At 48.0% G+C, this 19694-nt stretch overlaps 2 protein-coding genes across 2 annotated transcripts in view; both read left to right on the forward strand.

The window, feature by feature from the left end:
* The window catches only part of LOC308469372 (uncharacterized protein), a 64178-nt gene extending 62250 nt beyond the window's left edge, over nucleotides 1-1928 (forward strand). Inside the window, exon 4 of the transcript XR_013982103.1 lies at nucleotides 67-1928. The gene's annotated coding sequence lies outside the window, so the exon portion shown is untranslated. The remainder of the gene's footprint in view (nucleotides 1-66) is intronic.
* A 3875-nt stretch (nucleotides 1929-5803) lies between these two features.
* LOC308469419 (uncharacterized protein) lies at nucleotides 5804-18179 on the forward strand. The gene is made up of 3 exons (XM_080991859.1): nucleotides 5804-6313; nucleotides 11673-11846; nucleotides 15777-18179. The coding sequence occupies exons 2-3, from the start codon at nucleotides 11714-11716 to the stop codon at nucleotides 17975-17977; spliced, it is 2334 nt and encodes a 777-aa protein (XP_080847985.1). The 5' UTR covers nucleotides 5804-6313; nucleotides 11673-11713; the 3' UTR covers nucleotides 17978-18179.
* Nucleotides 18180-19694: the final 1515 nt, after the last annotated feature.

Raw genomic sequence — 19694 nt, forward strand, 5'->3', positions numbered from 1 at the left:
GCGGCACGGCGACAGCAGGAGGCCCCTATTAGCTAAAGTAGTGCTTCAGGTTAAGAACAGTTTCAGGTTAAGAACGGGCCTCCGGAACGAATTAAGTACTTAACCCGAGGTACCACTGTAATCCAAATTAGTATTTCTCCAGTTTCTAGGTCCAGTTTCTATAAAGCCTTATTAAAACTGTTCCAACAAATCTCAGTCAAGTCACAGTCCAAAATTATTGTGTCTTTTAATGTTCATCCAATCCTGCTTCCTCTTCTTTTACTAATCTTCTTTCCTAATCCCCTGGGGGTGGGGAAGAAGGCATATTAAATCCCTTTCCTCATACGAAATCATAGCTTGTGTTATGAACAGTTTCAGGAGTTGCACTGCATCCCCTTTTGCTGGATGTACATTTTTCTCTGCTGACAATTCCCACACCAGCTCATCCCAACGCAGCCTTGTCTTTCCATGCAGCTCTTTCTCCTCCTGTTCTTCCCTTACCTGCTCAACAGAACCTTCTGCCACTCCCAGCGACTCCTTTCCAACGACTCCCAGCTTATGACCCACACATTCACCTCAGTCTCTTTTTCTGGAACCCGTCTTGGTCTTCAATGTCAAGGTGCTCCATGTCTGAATGGAGAGCAGAGCTGCAGAAGTTTGTTTGGAGTGGATGCATCTGGTTCTCCATAAATCAGGCAGAGGCAAAGTTCATTGGCAAAAGAAGAACTTTCTACTAAAGGTTTTTCAGCTTCATTACAGAAAAAAGCTTCAGGGGACTTAGCAGATGTGAAAGTTAGAAAATGAAAGTAAGAAAGAGAAACCAGCCCACTGAGCTCACAGATTTATCTTTCTGGCTCGGTGTGACCTTGAGATAACAAAATGCAAATCATAATAAATCCAGCTGCCTCAGCAGAAAAGAACAAAACCTTCTGGAAGGAACCAGTGTTTTCCAGTATTTTCCTGTTTCTGCCCTCAAGATTTTAGCCATGACATTTTGTCCCACTGCCAGAAAAACATCTTTAGCTCCCTAGTTTCTGTGGCAACACTTTGGCTCAAGTTTCCATCACAGAATCATAGAATTGGAGAGTCGGAAGTGTGGGGATGTTTAGGGAGGCAGGAGAAGGATATATTGTTTACTAATATCCTTCCTAACTTGCATTAGCCAGTTCTAGAACTTAGCAGAGTCCCAAACATTCCCCTTTTTAAATTTGCACGGTGGGTAGCTTGTTGCAGGCTTGCTTAAGCCTCTTGAAATATAGGATTCCTGGTAAGATCCCTTCTACTCCCTAATAAAGATATGACACAATCTTATTATAGTAAATGTAAAAGTAGTTTACTCACTCATTCAGTTCACAGATGCATCCCTGAAGGCAGACTTAGGTTACAAAAGTGTATAACTATATGAACTGTCCCATAAGGGAGTTAGTCCCAAGTGACTGCAACTGAGCTGTCACTTCTCCTAACATATAGAAGGGAACCTGGGTGTCACCTGGTCCTGCCCCCTGCAAGCCAGGAATCTCAGGAATCTTGTCCAAGACAGATGGTCATCCAACCCCTGCTTTAAAAACTCCATGGAAGGAGAGTCCAGCACCTACCAAGGAAGTCTGTTCCACTCTGGAAGAACTCTTCCTGTCCTAAAGTATTTCCTGAGGTTTAGCTGGAATCTCCTTTCTTGTAACTTGAAGTCATTGCTCCATCCTGAACACCTTGCTCCATCCTGCAGGTGACAGCCCTTTCATAACATGTATACATTGTAGAAAGTAACAATTTCATAAAACTGCATTTGAATGATTCCGATTGCTTTTAAGCCTATGGCCTCACTTAATTGAAAAGGCCTGTGCCTGCCTACCTTTGATGGAACAGAACGAGCTGCTTTTAGGTACTGTATGTAGCAAATGTCTGTTCCAGAACCCTGAAAAGAATAAAGTGGGAGTAGTATACATGAAAAGAGAATCGCAATTGTGATTCATCTTGAACTGTTTTGTAGATGGATGAAAGAGGACGTTGGAAGACATTTAGTGAATAGGAATATTAGCCAAAGTCTTAAAAAGACAAAAAAATTGTTATATGTCGTCACATGATATGATGAGGGCTTATCTGAAGAGCCAAATGATTTTGGTTAGTTCAGGATGATGACATTGGGCTGCAACTATTAAGATTGCTGTGATCCTTGAAGATGATGGTTTTTTCGGAGCTAACCAACCTAACCAGAAGAGTCTGCGACCAGAAGGAGGAGGAATATCAGGAAGAATGGACTAAATTTAATGATTATTTAGTTAAATATGTCAAGTTAGATGAATTGGAATCAGCTTGCAGATACTTAATCGACTTAGGATCTTATATAAGTTAAGTGATGAATTAATAGGTGTAATTTCAAAATGAAAAGATCTAAGGATGTTAATGTTCAAGTTAAACTTTATAAGAACTGTGATTTGGAAAACCCTTAAAAGGATATGCATTGAAATTCAACCAAGGGGAAGCGAGGATGGCACTTAACAATGTTAATAAGTGTAATTTTTAATACGGTTATGATTTATATTTGTTTGTTTTATGTGCTCGTTTATAATTTTGTGAAAACCAATAAAAAAATTGAAGTAAAAAAAAAGATTGCTGTGATCCTTTGATTGGTGAATAGGAATGATGTGCAATTTGCCATTCCATCCAAAAAACACCTACAATAAAATATAAATTACTTATTGATCGGAGAAAGAGAGGCGGATTTGACCTACCTGACCTGGAATTATATCATGCTGCAGCAGGTCTGACCTGGTTAAGGGAGTGGATTAAGTTAAAGGACACTGATGTGTTAGATCTGGAGGAAGTAGGAACTCAATTTGGATGGCATGCATACCTAATAGATGGAAAGGAGAGAGTCCACATGGGTTTTATAAGGAAATCATTGTATAAAATATAGATGAAATATAAAGGGATTCTAGAACCCAAAACACCTTGGTGGACCTCACCTTAGAAATCATGACTGTAAAGAAAAGAATATGAATAACAACTGGGCAACATATAAGGATTACTGGAAGAGGAAAATAATAAACTTAAATTGAAAGGATATAAGGAAGTTAAGAAATATTTGAACAACTGGCTGCAGTTCTTTCAAATTAATCAGAGATGACAAAAGAGGAAGAAAAAGGATTTGAGAAAGAAATTTCAAGATTGGATGAGTACTTACTCCAATCTAAAAGTAAACATATTTCCAAACTATATGATTTGCTCCTAGAATGGGAGGTAAAGGAGGAGCAAGTGAAGACAGCGATGGTAAAGTAGGCCCAGGATTTAGGGGAAAATATGATGAGCCAACTACTGTGAGACAGGGATATTAAATTTACGGCATGCTATAATTTAAGAGAGAATGTAACGAAAATGCAATACAGATTGTACCTGACCCTGGTTAGACTGGTAAAAATGTATAAAAACTGTAGTGATGTTTGTTGGAGATACAACAACGGGGCGGGAACCTTTCTACACATGGGGTGGGAGTGCAAAGAGATAGTGGGATTCTGGGAAAATATTTACAACATGTTGCAAAAGTGAATAAGGAGTGGGCTATCTTTAAGGAAGACATCAAAAGCTATGTGGAAAAAGTTGAACTTTTGAACAGATATATTTCCACCTGGAGACTTCCTCCTTTTCTTTTGGGTTTCTGTGTGGATAATTTCCAGTCTGGGAACCTCTTTTTGAATTTCTACATGACAGGTTGGTTTGTTTAAAAAAAAGAAAGTGATTTATAATGAGATTGAATATAATTATTGGTAGAAACAATTTAAAACATTCAAAAAAATGAATCAGCAATACATTTTAAAACATAAGTTTTTCTTAGTGTTTACAGTTCTGTTTACAGATGGTGGGGGGCGGGGCACAACATGCCGAAGCAGAGCCCATCTTTTTCAAGGGATCATTATTAAATTTGGAAATGTCTGCATGTGATCCCATCTCTACAGCTCACATAAACACCCTGGAGAAGGAGGCTGGAGCCTGAAAGGCAAAAGCATTGGCCTCGAAGGCCTCAAGGGCAATTTCCCCCATGGAGACCTGGGACCCCTTCTCCTTCTAAAGGGACCTCCGAGGAGGAAGCCAGGGCGGATCAATCCCTGGACCTTGGAGGTGATTCCTCGGCTCATCTGGAAAGTGCCATATCATGTTCCTTTCCCCATTTGCCAGGAGCCTAAGTTCCATTTGGGGTTCCTCATTCCACACCCCAAGGTTCCTCCAAGGCTTGGGGGAAGGAAACTGAGGCAGGCTGAGCCATGGCTTTGGTTGCTCCCAATGGCCCTGCAGGGGATTCAGGCTGGGGGGCCTGTCTCTTCCTCTGACCATGGCAGTTCCCAGGAAGCCTTTTCAGAAAGGCAGTAGACCCTCAGCACAGAACAGCCAAGTTCGGTTCCTCTCCAAAATGGCTTCCTCTTCTGAGAGTTCTTTCTCTTGTCTGGGCTGGACTGGGAGGACCCCAGTTCAGCCAGTTCCTCAAAGTCCCCCCACTGGGCTCCAGTGGCCCCTTGAAACCCACAGGGATCTGGAGGGGAAGCGACTTCTCCTGTTGAACTACCACCTGAGAAGGAGGAACAGATGTCTCAACCAGCGAAATGGGTGCAGTTTCCCAGCCTCAGTTGTGGCGCCTGTGAAATGGGTATATCACAGTGAGGCTGAATTTAGAAGTGCTTCAAGGTGAATGAGAAGCAGGGATGGGAAGGGGGCAGGCTGGGCTTTGCAAAGGGCCTGGTTTTTATTCTAAGGGTGGGGGTCTCCAGACCCAGCACCTTGAAGACCAGGCCGGCCTCGATCTCCGGGGGCAACTCGGACTCCAGCGCAGATTCTTCCAGGCGTCTCCCGGGTGGGGGCAGGAACAAAATGGCGGCGCGCTGCTTGAGGGCACTGGGCATGACTGAGCCTCTGCCCCCAGCCTCCACCACGAACCAGCAGCCCAGCTTGGCCACCGGAGGAAAATGGTGCTCCTGCGAGGAGGAGGAGAAAAAGGGGGTGGACTAGATGGCCCCTGGGTGTGATTCTAGGAGCGGAAGGGCCTCAGGAAATCCCCAAAGCAGCAGTAGCAGAATCTGGGTCCGGACCAAGGGGACCCCTCCCACCTAGCCCAGCCTCCTGTCCTCACAGCAGCCCAAGGCCCCACAGAACAGAGCCGCCTGGGTAGACTGCCTCCTGGCCTGGAGGCTCCATAAGAAGAGCCCTGCTGGATCAGGACCAGGGCCAACCTAGCCCAGCCTCCTGGCAGCAGCCGACCAGGCGCCCCCCCGGGAACTCCGCAAGCAGGAGCGGAAGAGCATCCTCCCCTTCACCTTCTCCCCCGTTCCAAGGTAGACTGGCTCTGTCCATGGAGGATCCCCTTGGGCATCGCTGGGGACAAAGCAGAGCCCAAAGGGGACCAGGCTCCCCCCAAGCCAAGAGGCCCTCTTCAGGACGACGCTTCCAGGAAAGCGGAGGGACTATCCCGGGCCAAATTCCCCTCCTCCCCGCGCCCTCCCGGATCCTGGCCAGGCCGCCCCACCTTCCCCCGCCTGGACTAGATGACCCTCAGGGGTCCCTTCCAGCTCCAAAATTCTACGCTTCTCTGAATTCTAAGATTCTGAAGTTGAATCGGAAACAGCGGGAAACAAGCTGCCTCCTCCAGAATTTGGGGAGGGGGCGGGAGGGAGAGCAGCCGGGGGGGGGGGCGCCCCATCTGACCTTTGTGCCTCTGAGTCTTCCTGCCCGAATTCAGAACCCGACCTTTGTCCCCACTGAAGGTCACTTTCTAAGTCTGGAGCGAGTTCTCCAACTGGGGAGTGTACTGATTGATTGATTTGCATTTAATAGATTCACAGAGGGGTCGAGGGTCCTCCAGTCCAACCCTTTGCAGTGCCTAAAGTGGGGCTTGAACCCAGAACCCTCAAATCGAGAGTCTCCTGCTTTACCAGCGGAGGCTTTCGCTCCCAAGGGACCCGTGTCTCTCTCAGGTACCCTCCTAATATTGCAACAGACTTTCATTCGGCTAGTGAGCAGGCGAAGCATTATTATTATTTTATTTACCCCCACCCACCTGGGGGCAGGGCACTAAGCTGCTGTCTTGAGGGACTCTGAGCCGAGAATCACAGAGAACTCTGCACATGCCCTGGACCCCCGGATTCTGGGAGGGAAGGAGGACAGCCAGCCAGGGGGTGTGCTCAGCTTGCGAAGGGTTAAATCGAACAGAGCCGGAGTCCTAGAGAGGACAGGAAGTGGAGAGGCGGGGCGGGCCCTCAAGAGCAGAATCCCCTCCCTCCGTGCCCAGTCCCGCCTTTTGTCTCTTGTCTCCTCCCCGCGCTGCCTCGGTTTCCCTCCTGGGAAGAATCGGGTGAGTCTCCTCTCTCTTCCCCCTTGGGGTGCCCATGGGAGAAGGGGGTCCCGGGGCTGCAGGGGGAGACCCCCAAGTCTGGGAGCAGAGGGTCCTGCCCCCCATTCCTCTCTGCCAAGCCTGGGAGGGGGCGGGTTTCCAGGGGGTCTGCAGCTCTGCTCTTCCTTGGCATCCTCTTTGGGGAAGGAGGGAGGGGTCTGGGGGGGGAGGGCATGCCCAGAATGCCCCTTCCAGTGGAGGAGCCCCTGCCAGGCCGGCCTTTCCCCCGGGCAGATCCTCCTCCAGATCAGCTCAGGTCTCCAGCCCAGAGCCTCAAGGGAAGCCTCTCTGGGCAGGGGCCACGCCTGGGGCTCCTCCGTGGAGAAAAGGGGAGAGCCAGAGGGCTGAGCTGGCTGCACTGGGCTTGCCAGGGTTCAAGGGAACGGAACTTCCTTCCTTGAGAGGAGAGGGTGGAAAGCCGTCTTAAGGACCCCAAGATCTTGTCCTGAAGGGGGTGAGGCGATGCAGGGAGGAGAAGGAGGGGGCTCTGGGTGGCAGGTCTGCCAACCTTTCTCTCTCTGATCCCAGAGTGAGCTTTCAAGGATGTTCCCCATCCCGGAGTTTCTCTGCAGCTGCTGCTATTGCAGAATGTTTTATTTACATTAAACTTATAACTTCCACAGTGCATAGGTAAAACTGGAACTTCCTCCCGCAGGAGCCAGGGATTGGAGAGACTTTTCTAAAGGGAAATAATCTATACATAGCAAGCATGATTGTGAATAATACTCTCTTAGAAAAATGTAAGATACAGTAGGGGACATTTATTTATGTATTATCAAGAAGAATAAAGCAAGGATAAAAGACACCTACTCCCCACCTTCTGGGACAAAAGAGGGATTATCAGTCATTGTGTGGCTCCTACTACTAACAGGAGACATTGGTGCTATCTCAAAATAGACTAGTTCTATCAAGCTACCCTAAGCCTTTGGGAATCTTGTCACAAGAGGAGTGTAAAGCTCACCTCAGGCGTTTTTGGAGGATATACATGCCTGGTGTTCTTAAGAACACTGCAGATTTAGGACATGTGGAAGATCTATACTTTGATTGCTTCCGTGCCAGGGTGGGGGCCACATTTTGGGACTGGAGACTTGCGAAAATGGTGTATAAGCAGAGACGATATCTAAGGAGGAGGGGTGTATTAGTTTCCTGATATTTTAAAAATGTGGCATCACCGGCTCCTCTGCTTCCACATACAGATTTGGTGTTAGGATATTTCCGTTCCACCTTAAAAGGGAGCAGGCTTTGAGAGTCACAGAGTCTGCGCATGTCCTGTTCACAGGATGTTTATGTTTGCTATTCCTTTCGATTTCAGTCGGTCAGAGACGCTGACTCAGAACGGTCATGTTTTTCTTTGTTCTGTTCAACGCTAAATAAAGTCTGTAAATATGCTCTTCTGCTCTTCTGCGGTGCAAGCTTTCTGGCTGTGTTTCTGCTGATAAAGGATGTGCACGAGCCTGGAATGTGGCAGTCTATTTCTAAGGCTTCGTGTCGCTAATTGCTGGATCTGCGTGGCTACAGAGATCGATGGACGTCCGGCAGCCGGCTTGGGGCTCAGATGGACGCTATCTCCCTGGCAGTATCCCAACAACAAGGTTTCGGGCCCAGATTCACAGCACCTACAGGAGAGTAAAGCTGCAACAGACTGAGAGGTACGGGGGAAAAGCGAAAGAAAGGGAGGCTTTTCTTTTTCTGTTTACCTTGGAAGGAGCCTTTGGAACTCCGGCAGATTAATGGCTCTGGGAGCCAAGCCAGAGAGTTCGTGATTAATGAGCTGCCAAGATAAGGAGTCTTTGAAGGAATAAGAGACTCCCGACTCAAAGGAAAAGCTGAAATGGAGTTTTTCCAAGCTTCAGAGGCCACTCACTGCCCTAAGTTACATGGGCAGAATTATGAAACCTGGGCAAAATGGTGTGAATCTTTGCTGCGTCAGTTTCGGGTGTGGCATACCGTATCTGAGCCCCCCCCCCCAGTTCCTCTGACAGAGAAATGGAAAGCCGATGATTCGAAGGCGATAGACGTAATCGTCTTGTCCGTCTCTCTGGAGGAAATAAAAACGCTAGCTGGCAATCTGACTGCACGTCAGATGTGGCATGCTTTGAAGAAAGCTCACAAGCCAGTCATCCCAGCCCAGAGTTTGACTGCATCGGAGGTCCTAGCTGTTTCCCAGAATGCAAGTGAATGCAGGGATGCTGAGGGCACCGGTTGCAAGCTGCAGGGGGAGCTGACCGTCATGTCATCCCAGGCAGCATTCCAGCCTCCAGGGGGAGCCAAGGAGTCGGCAGCTGAGAGCTCTGTTTCTCGTGGGAACCAAGGTCATCGTCTTTGCAGAGGCCGGAAGGCCAGAGGTAAACAAAGACAGATGCCTGCAGATGGCCAGAAGCAGAGGGAGGGTGAAGAGCCCGCGCCAGGGAAAAACAAGGCTATGTTTGCTGGCACTGCTTCACCAAAGGCTAAAGGCACGTCTGCTGACCAGAAGCAGGGGGGCAAGCTGCAAAAGCCCACGCCAGTGGAAAACAAGGCTATGTTTGCTGGCACAGCTTCACCAAAAGCTAAAGTTGAGGAAGCTGCTGAGCATGATGAGGATGATGATGATCAGAGTTCGGATTCCAGTTCAGTGGGCGGTGCTGCTGCTGGTGTCAGTGACAGTGATGACACAGCAGACTACGAGAGCGCAAAGGCCTCAGTCAGACCATCTGATGCGTCTGACAATGAACTGGAAGAACCACTGTTCACCATTGGTCATTTTTCTCCTAAGAAAGAGGAGATGAGTCCAGAAGACTTGCGTCTAGTACGTAGGTCTGAAAGGGCGACCAAAGGCAGACCTCCAAAGAGGTATGCTGATGAGTTTGCTAAGACAGCAACTGCTGTTCTTAGTAGCTCAGAGAAGGTGTGGGAACCTTCAAGCTTCAAAGAGGTTCAGGAGTTAACCTCTAAAGATGCTGAGCCTTGGCTTAATGCCATGAAGGCTGAAGTTGATTCCTTGAACAGGAACCAAACTTGGGAACTGGTACCGGTAGTCCCAGGAATGAGACTGGTTGGCAGCAAATGGGTCTTCAAGGCCAAGACAGACCAGAATGGCAAGGTAGTCAGACACAAAGCCAGATTGGTTGCCAGAGGTTTTTCACAGGTACCAGGACAGGATTACCACGAGACCTACTCACCCACAGTCAAATATGAGAGCATTCGGCTGATGCTCAAGGTCGCTGCGGAGGAGAAACTGCATGTTTCCCACCACGACATTAATACAGCTTTTTTGTACGGGATTTTGAACGAGGAGCTGTTTATGCTTCCACCTGATGGGATGGAGATACAGAAGGGAATGGTCTGTAAACTGCGGAAATCCTTATATGGTCTCAAGCAGAGTGCCAGGTGTTGGAACACGAAACTCACTGAGACATTGCTTTCTCTAGGTTTTCACCAGGGCAAAGCTGATCCATGTGTGTTTGTCAAGGAGGAAGGGCAAAACAAACTGTATTGTTTATGTTTTGTTGATGACCTCCTGATGTTTTGGAAGAATCAGGCTTTTTACCAAAGCACCCTAGCTCAACTGAAGGAGCACTTTGACATGAAGGATCTTGGTGAGGTATCCAACTATCTTTCTCTGCAGGTGGAGAAGGACCAAGCAGGTAATTTTCTGGTACACCAAACACAGAAAATTGCTGATGTGTTAACCAGGTTGAATTTGGTTGATGCAAACCCAGCAGACACACCGATGGTGACAGGTTACCAGGTAGACAGTACTGCTGAAGCGTTTTCTGACACAACGCTGTACAGATGCATTCTAGGCAAGCTGAATTTCATTGCCAGATGTTCAAGACCTGACATAGCTGTAAGCTGTAATCTGCTTAGCAGACATGCCAACAATCCTACGATTCAGGATTGGAAAGCTCTGAAGCGCATAGCCCACTATTTGAAAGGGACTATGCACTACAGGCTGAGGTTCACCAGTCAGAAGACTGGAGGTCTTGAAATCTTTGCTGATGCAAGTTTTGGAAGTGACACCACGGATGGTACAAGCACTTCTGGAGTATGCTACATGCACAACCACTGCCTGTTTGACTGGTTGTGCAAGAAGCAGACGACAGTGAGCCTAAGTTCCTGTGAAGCAGAACTCAATGCCCTGTCATTTTCACTCATGGATTGTGAATGGTTGATGCAACTGTTTAAGGACATCGGGGTTTCTGTGAAATGTCCTGTACAAGTGTATCAAGACAATAGATCTTGTTTGGCTTTGCTGAACTCCGAGAGTTGCAAGCAAAGAACCAAGTACTTGCAGATTAAGCTACATCGTGCAAGGGAGTGTATTCAGAAAGGACTGATTCAGGTGTCCTACATGCCAGGAAATGAAATTCCTGCTGATCTGTTGTCTAAAGTTGTTAACAAAGAACAACTTAAGGTTTATGTACAAAGGTTGCAATTGGGTTGAACCACAGGTACTACAGGTTACACGGAAAGGGGGAGGATGTTAGGATATTTCCGTTCCACCTTAAAAGGGAGCAGGCTTTGAGAGTCACAGAGTCTGCGCATGTCCTGTTCACAGGATGTTTATGTTTGCTATTCCTTTCGATTTCAGTCGGTCAGAGACGCTGACTCAGAACGGTCATGTTTTTCTTTGTTCTGTTCAACGCTAAATAAAGTCTGTAAATATGCTCTTCTGCTCTTCTGCGGTGCAAGCTTTCTGGCTGTGTTTCTGCTGATAAAGGATGTGCACGAGCCTGGAATGTGGCAGTCTATTTCTAAGGCTTCGTGTCGCTAATTGCTGGATCTGCGTGGCTACAGAGATCGATGGACGTCCGGCAGCCGGCTTGGGGCTCAGATGGACGCTATCTCCCTGGCAGTATCCCAACATTTGGACCCTATGCAACACCTGACAGAGGCGGATATAGCCACAACATCTGCCTGGCTTGTGATGAGAGAGCTCAAATATTGTGAATAGGGCTCTCCATACAAAGCACCCAGCATGGGGGCACTTATATGTAATATCTACTCTTCTCTTTTCTGCCCATGCTCTGGGGTTTCAGTTTTCAGGCTTGGGGACAGGACAGGACGGTGGACTGGTTTTTGTACCAAGTTCTGTCAATTATCCCCACTGAGTTGAATGGGATCTACTCTCAGGTCACTACTGTGCAGACCATGCCAGGCTTGCAAGTGGGGTGAGGAGCATACAGAAGAAATTGGAATCACTGGAGATGTTTAGAAATGGGGCTTCTCTTGGGAAGGGGCTGCCCCATTTGCGCTTCTCCAGGGGCAGGAGAATATCTAGGGCAAGAGAATCCCTGCAGGGCCTCTGAGGCTCCCTTTGTTTCTTCCTCTCTCCCAGGACCCTGCATCTTGTTTTCGCTTCTTGACTGCTCAGGAAGGATGAAAGAGATGGATCCTGCAAAGCTTGTAAGGATGGAAGGGGGAAGATGGACAGTTGACCTGGTCAGGTTGTCTCCTGCATCCCTCCTCACAGCCTCTGAGCGTTCCCTCCCAGGGACCTCCGAGATATCTGGTGAGTCCCAGGGGAGGGGAGATGGGGACATGGATGGATGGAGCCAGAGAGGTATTGGGGCTTGCTCAGGGGGGCACCATTTTTGGGCTCCTCCACCTGCCTGCCTGCGCCTTTGTCATCTGCAGGCAATTTGAGCTAGGAATACATCACAGCTCTCCGACCACTGCGATGTATTGGCAGCTCAAAATGTCTAAAACCAGCACCGTGATTGAATGCTCTACCAGAAAACTTACCGATCCATTGGGCAGCACTGGAAGCTATGACTTTTGAAAGTAACCTGATCCTGGGCTTCCGATTTGTCTGCAAAGGGAAATGGCAAGGCGGTGTGAGTCGTCCGTCTAAAAGACGACCGTTACCGGGCTTTTGAGCAGTGGAAGTGAGTGCCAGGGTTAGACACCCCCCCACAAAAAAGTGCCCTACAGGTAGTGGGGTGTCGAGGGGACCAGCCGGGCATGAAGAGGCTTGCCGCGATTGCCAGAGCCCCAACGTTGCATCGGCAGCGCGTGGGTGTGTGTGTGTGAGAGAGAGACAGTGGCTTGAGCCGGCCCGTGGCTCCAGCGCAATTCAGAAACCCGAAACCACAAATCGCCATCTGAAGCAGCAGACTTTCAAAGGAAAAAAGGTATTGTCAACAACAATGGACTTTTCAAAATAAAAAGAATTGGATTTAATTTTGATTTGTCAAAGACGGAATCTAAACAGGAAGTCAACTTCCGCATTTTGAAGGGAAGATTTTGCAGTACAGGCTTGTGAATGGGAAGAAAACCTTTGGAGACACATCAGTCTTTAGATACTTTTTAAACTGCACTTTGTTACTTTGCTACCTATTAGCACTATGTACTCTGGATACAAGAAGAAACTGTAGCTCTTTGTTCTTTGATTCCTTAAAAGGAAGATACAGGAAGCGATTGGAGTACTCTGTTTTTTTGAATGGGGATGCAGATTTTATGAATGAAAGCACTGAAAGGCTTGAAAACATTGCAAATTCTTTTTTAAAAAACCTCTAAAAAGGACCCTGGATCTTGGCAAGTCCTACCAAAGTTTGGCAGGAGGACACTTTTCCATAACTGGGAGGTAATCCCAGGGAGGGGAAGTCCCTGGTAAGAGCCTTAGTAGGAGAAAGGGGGGGGGGGACAGGGCCTGTATTTGAATAAAAACTGATAGAAATAGCCTATATACTGTAGATTCTGGCCTATTAGCAGCTGCAATTTGGAGGTTCGTCTTATAAGCCCAGTTGCCTAATACGCTGGGCAGCAACAGGGGGCGGGCTCTGTTCCGCGCCACCCATACCTGGCGTATAAGGCGACCCCCGACTTTGGAGAAAATTTTCCGGGGTTCAAAAGTCGCCTTATACACTGGACACAGTATATTGGATTACAATATACTGTTCTATGGGTCAACCAGAGAAAACGTGGGATCAGGAAAGATTACGAGAGGTTATTGCGACAACAAGAAACTAGGTTGATTTATTTATTCAAATCCACACATCCAGGGCGGTTGAATTCAGAGCTAGATTTCAACTGTTTTATTTAAAGTCTGTAACTTTATGGTTTCAGCTTGCGTTGCGATGCCAGATTTGATACTCTGTACCTTTACATTTTCTTGCATTGTCCTTAAATATTTGTTATTTCCCACACCTGTGGATAACCTTTTACCGTATTTTTCGCCCTATAGGACGCACTTTTCCCCCTCCAAAAATGAAGGGGAAATGTGTGTGCGTCCTATGGGGCGAATGCAGGCTTTCGCTGAAGCCTGGAGAGCGAGAGGGGTTGGTGCGCACCGACCCCTCTTGCTCTCCAGGCTTCAGGAGAGCCCCGTGGCCAGCCCCGCAAACTCGGGGGACAGCGGGAAAGGCGCAGCGCGCCTTTCCCGCTGTCCCCCGACTTGGCTAGAAGGCTGGCGAGGGGGAGAATCCTCTTCCTCCCCGTCGCCAGCCCCGCAAACTCGGGGGACAGCGGGAGAGGCGCGGCGCACCTTTCCCGCTGTCCCCCGACTTGGCTAGAAGGCTGGCGGGGGGAGAAGCCTGCTCCTCCCCGTCGCCAGCCCCGCAAACTCGGGGGACAGCGGGAGAGGCGCGGCGCGCCTTTCCCGCTGTCCCCCGACTTGGCTAGAAGGCTGGCGGGGGGGAGAAGCCTGCTCCTCCCCGTCGCCAGCCCCGCAAACTCGGGGGACAGCGGGAGAGGCGCGGCGCGCCTTTCCCACTGTCCCCCGACTTGGCTAGAAGGCTGGCGGGGGGAGAAGCCTGCTCCTCCCCGTCGCCAGCCCCGCAAACTCGGGGGACAGCGGGAGAGGCGCGGCGCGCCTTTCCCACTGTCCCCCGACTTGGCTAGAAGGCTGGCGGGGGGAGAAGCCTGCTCCTCCCTGTCGCCAGCCCCGCAAACTCGGGGGACAGCGGGAGAGGCGCAGCGAGCCTTTCCCACTGTCCCCCGACTTGGCTAGAAGGCTGGCGGGGGGAGAAGCCTGCTCCTCCCCGTCGCCAGCCCCGCAAACTCGGGGGACAGCGGGAGAGGCGCAGCGTGCCTTTCCCACTGTCCCCCGACTTGGCTAGAAGGCTGGCGGGGGGAGAAGCCTGCTCCTCCCCGTAGCCAGCCCCGCAAACTCGGGGGACAGCGGGAGAAGGCTGGCGGAGGGCTTTCCCCTCCTCCAGCCCCGCAAGCTCCCAGAGCGATGCCAAAGCTGCACGCAGCTTCCACATGGCTCTGGGTCCCGTTCTGGGGGCTGGGGGAGGGTGAATCTCCGCTTTCCCCTCCTCCAGCCCCGCAAGCTCCCAGAGCGATGCCAAAGCTGCCAAAGCCCGAGCTTCCCCAGCCCCGCGCCTGGGGGGGGGAATAAATTTTTTCCCTTTATTCCCCCCCCCCCAAAAATCTAGGTGCGTCCTATGGGCCGGTGCTTCCTATATGGCGAAAAATACGGTAAGTTCTATACATCTGTTTTATCAGTATCAGTTAGCTACACTGGATAGTGTGCTCTCATCCACAAGTATTACATTTACCTATATGGATATTCTGTCTAAAATTATTTGGTATGTATTCTTTATTTATTCTTTATTCATTATTTACTATGCAGGTTGCTCGGTATTATTTTTGTTGTCATTCATTATATGTAATGTATTCAATTTCATCATCAGCTGATGAAGATTCCTTTTCGAAACAGTTGATTCAATCCGGATGTCTTGGACATCATCCATTGAAAGACGTTGTGGTGTTCCTCACCAGCATTCCATTACATTGACTACTTGGTTATGGACTATATATATATATATATATATGGGACGCGGGTGGCGCTGTGGGTAAAAGCCTCAGCGCCTAGGACTTGCCGATCGAAAGGTCGGCAGTTCGAATCCCCGCAGCAGGGTGCACTCCCGTCGCTCGGTCCCAGCGCATGCCAACCTAGCAGTTCGAAAGCACCTTTGGGTGCAAGTAGATAAATAGGGACCGCTTACCAGCGGGAAGGTAAACGGCGTTCCGTGTGCTGCGCTGGCTCACCAGATGCAGCTTGTCACGCTGGCCACGTGACCCGGAAGTGTCTGCGGACAGCGCTGGCTCCCGGCCTATAGAGTGAGATGAGCGCACAACCCTAGAGTCTGGCAAGACGGGCCCGTACGGGCAGGGGTACCTTTACCTTTACATATATATATATATATATATATATATATATATATATATTATTTTGAAGTTTATGATTTGTAAATTTTGGATGATAATCTATTACTATTAATACCACATTTACTATATTAATTATCCACATGTTGCGACCATATTTGAGCAGCTCAACTGCTAAGTCAGCTCTGGCATTGAGACTAGTAGCTCAAGTGACTCAAGACCTAATTCAGGCTAAACACTTCTAACTCTCTTCAGTTCTTCCTCTATCACAAGCATTCATTAATTTTGTTCTGCCCGAAGCTCTAATTAGCTTCTCTCTTCATTGCAGATGGTGATCAATTGGAAGGGAAGAACAAGGGGGACCACAACAGTATCCACATAGCAGAGAAGTCTTATAAATATTCAGGGTGTGGAGAGAACATCCATCAGAGCTCCCAGTCCACCTCCCATCAAAGAAAGAGCTTCATTTGGAGGGATAGCCTTACTTCACATGAAAGAACTCACAGTGGAGAGAAATTGTATCAGTGCTTGGAATGTGGAAAGAGCTTCACTCGGAAGCATGGTCTCACTTCGCATCAAAGAATTCATACAGGGGAGAAACCCTATCCGTACTTGGAATGCGGAAAGAGCTTCAGTCAAAGTACCCGTCTATATTCCCATCGAAAAGTTCATACGGGGGAGAAACCCTATCAGTGCTTCGAATGTGGAAAGAGCTTCCGGGATGGGGCCGGGCTCACTTTCCATCAAAGAATTCATACAGGGGAGAAACCACATCCGTGTTTGGAATGTGGAAAAAGCTTCAGCCAGGCGATCCATCTCACTACCCATCAAAGAATTCATACAGGGGAGAAACCATACCAGTGCTGTGAATGTGGGAAAAACTTCAGTCAAAGCAGCCATCTCAAGACCCATCAAAGAATTCACACAGGGGTGAAACGCTATCAGTGCTTGGAATGTGGGAAGAGCTTCCGGGAGCGGGCCACGCTCACTTCCCATCAAAGAATTCATACAGGGGATAAACCTTTTCAATGCCATGAGTGTGGAAAGAGCTTTCGTCACAGTTGCAGTCTCACTTCCCATCAAAGAACTCATACAGGGGAGAAACCCTATAAGTGCTTGGAATGTGGAAAGAGCTTCAATCGGAATGATAGTCTCACTTCCCATCAAAGAATTCGTACAAAGGAAAAACCCTATCAATGCTTGAAATGTGGAAAGAGCTTCAATCGAAAGAATCATCTCACTTTGCATCAAAGAATTCATACAGGGGAGAAACCATATCCATGCCTGGAATGTGGAAAGAGCTTCCGTTACAGGAAGAGTCTTACTTTGCATCAAAAAGTTCATACAGGGGAGAAACCCTATCAGTGCTTAGAATGCGGAAAGAGCTTTCGTTACAGTTCCAATCTAACTAGCCATCATAGAGTTCATACAGGCGAGAAATCCTATCAGTGCTTGAAATGTGGGAAGAGCTTCAGTCAGAGACAGAGTCTCAATTCCCATAACAGAATTCATACAGGGGAGAAACCCTATCAGTGCTTAGAATGTGGAAAGAGCTTCAGACAAAGTTCCAGTCTCACTTCCCATCAAAGAGTCCATACAGGGGAGAAACACTATCAGTGCTTCGAATGCGGAAAGAGCTTTCGTCACAGTTCCAGTCTCACTTCCCATCAAGGAATTCATACAGGGAAGAAACCCTATCAATGCTTAGAATGCGGAAAGAGCTTCAGTCAAAGTTCCAATCTAACTAAGCACCATAGAGTTCATACACGGGAGAAACCCTATCAGTGCTTAGAATGTGGAAAGAGCTTCAGTCTCAGACAGAGTCTCACTTCCCATAACAGAATTCATACAGGGGAGAAACCCTATCAGTGCTTAGAATGCGGAAAGAGCTTCAGTCAAAGTTCCCATCTAACTTCTCATCAAAGAGTCCATACAGGGGAGAAACACTATCAGTGCTTAGAATGTGGAAAGAGCTTCTGGGAGAGGACCAACCTCACATACCATCAAAGAGTCCATACAGGGGAGAAACCCTATCAGTGCTTGGAATGTGGAAAGAGCTTCCGGGAGAGGACCAACCTCACAAATCATAAAAGAGTCCATACAGGGGAGAAACCCTATCAGTGCTTGGAATGTGGAAAGAGCTTCAGTAAGAGGATGCAGCTCACTTCCCATCACAGAATTCATACAGGGGAGAAACCATATCCATGCCTGGAATGTGGAAAGAGCTTCCGTTACAGGCAGAGTCTTGCTTCGCATCAAAAGCTTCATACGGGGGAGAAACCCTATCAGTGCTTTGAATGTGGAAAGAGCTTCCGGGATGGGGCCGGGCTCACTTTCCATCAAAGAATTCATACAGGGGAGAAACCACATCATTGTTTGGAATGTGGAAAGAGCTTCAGCCAGGGGATCCATCTCACCACCCATCAAAGAATTCATACAGGGGATAAACCTTTTCAATGCCATGAGTGTGGAAAGTGCTTTCGTCACAGTTCCACTCTCACTTTTCATCAAAGAATTCATACAGGGTAGAAACCTTTTCAATGCCATGAGTGTGGAAAGAGCTTTGGTCACAGTTCCTATCTCATGACCCATCAAAGAACTCATACAGGTCAGAAACCATATCAATGCTTGAAATGTGGGAAGAGCTTCAGTCACAGACAGAGTCTCACTTCCCATCAAAGAATTCATACAGAGGTAAAACCAAAATAGAAAAATAATAATGCATCATTAAACAACAACAACAACAACAACAACAACAAAACAACAACAACAACAACAACAACAACAACAACAATAATAATAATAATAATAATAATTTATTATTTATACTCCGCCCATCTGGCTGGGTTTCCCCAGCCACTCTGGGCGGCTTCCAAAAGAATATTAAAATACAATGATACATCAAACATTAAAAGCTTCCCTAAACAGGGCTGCCTTCAGATGTCTTCTAAAAGTCTGGTAGTTGTTGTTCTCTTTGACATCTGGTGGGAGGGCGTTCCACAGGGAGGGCGCCACTACCGAGAAGACCCTCTGCCTGGTTCCCTGTAACTTGGCTTCTCGTAGTGAGGGAACCGCCAGAAGGCCCTCGGTGCTGGACCTCAGTGTCCGGGTAGAACGATGGAGGTGGAGACGCTCCTTCAGGTATACTGGACCGAGGCCGTTTAGGGCTTTAAAGGTCAGCACCAACACTTTGAATTGTGCTCGGAAACGTACTGGGAGCCAATGTAGGTCTTTCAAGACCGGTGTTATATGGTCTCGGCGGCCGTTCCCAGTCACCAGTCTGGCTGCTGCATTCTGGATTAGTTGTAGTTTCCGGGTCACCTTCAAAGGTAGCCCCATGTAGAGCGCATTGCAGTAGTCCAAGCGGGAGATGACCAGAGCATGCACCACTCTGGCAAGGCAGAGTATTAAACAACCCTTACAAAACACATTTGTATAGAAGAGAGAAAGGGCGGGGGAGAATAACTAAAAATACCCTTTATCACATTTGTATCATATTATTTGTCAACACATAGAAAGGCAGGCTCCCCCAGCGCTCCCCTGGGTGCCCCCTTCTCCCCGTCTCCCACCCTGAGTGATTATTCTTCTGTAGTAGTAATTATTCAAAATCTGCAGTCCAGGGTAAACCCAGCTGTATTTAGTATCCAGACTTTTTCCTCCCCTTTAGCAAGATGACACTTTCCCTACATTCCACCCCCCCAGCCCAGCCTTCAAATTTTAACCTCTCAGACAGTGCAATATGGCTCTTATAATGATCATCTAATAATCCAAATTAGTATTTCTCCAGTTTTTAGGTCCAGTTTCTATAAAGCCTTATTAAAACTGTTCCAACAAGTCTCAGTCAAGTCACAGTCCAAAATTATTGTCTCTTTCAATGTTCATCCAATCCTGCTTCCTCTTCTTTTACTAATCTTCTTTCCTAATCCACTGGGGATGGGGAAGAAGGCACATTAAATCCCTTTCCTCATACGAGATCATAGCTTGTGTTGTGAACAGTTTCAGGAGTTGCACTGCACCCCCTTTTGCTGGATGTACATTTTTCTCTGCTGACGATTCCCACACCAGCTCATCCCAACGCAGCCTTGTCTTTCCATGGAGCTCTTTTTCTCTCCTCCTGTTCTTCCCTCACCTCCTCAACAGAACCTTCTGCCACTCCCAGCGACTCCTTTCCAACGACTCCCAGCTTATGACCCACACATTCACCTCAGTCTCTCTTTCTGGGACCAATCTTGGTCTTCAATGCCAA

Source organism: Podarcis pityusensis, assembly GCF_964106645.2.
Source record: "Podarcis pityusensis genome assembly, chromosome: 2".
Lineage (NCBI taxonomy): Eukaryota > Metazoa > Chordata > Lepidosauria > Squamata > Lacertidae > Podarcis > Podarcis pityusensis.

What these genes read in the sequence shown, in the direction of transcription:
- LOC308469419 (XM_080991859.1), top strand. Translation starts at nt 11,714, where the DNA reads ATGAAAGAGATGGATCCTGCAAAGCTTGTAAGGATGGAAGGGGGAAGA. An exon ending in AGGGACCTCCGAGATATCTG is followed by an intron (nt 11,847 to 15,776) that starts GTGAGTCCCAGG and finishes TCTTCATTGCAG; the next exon opens with ATGGTGATCAATTGGAAGGG.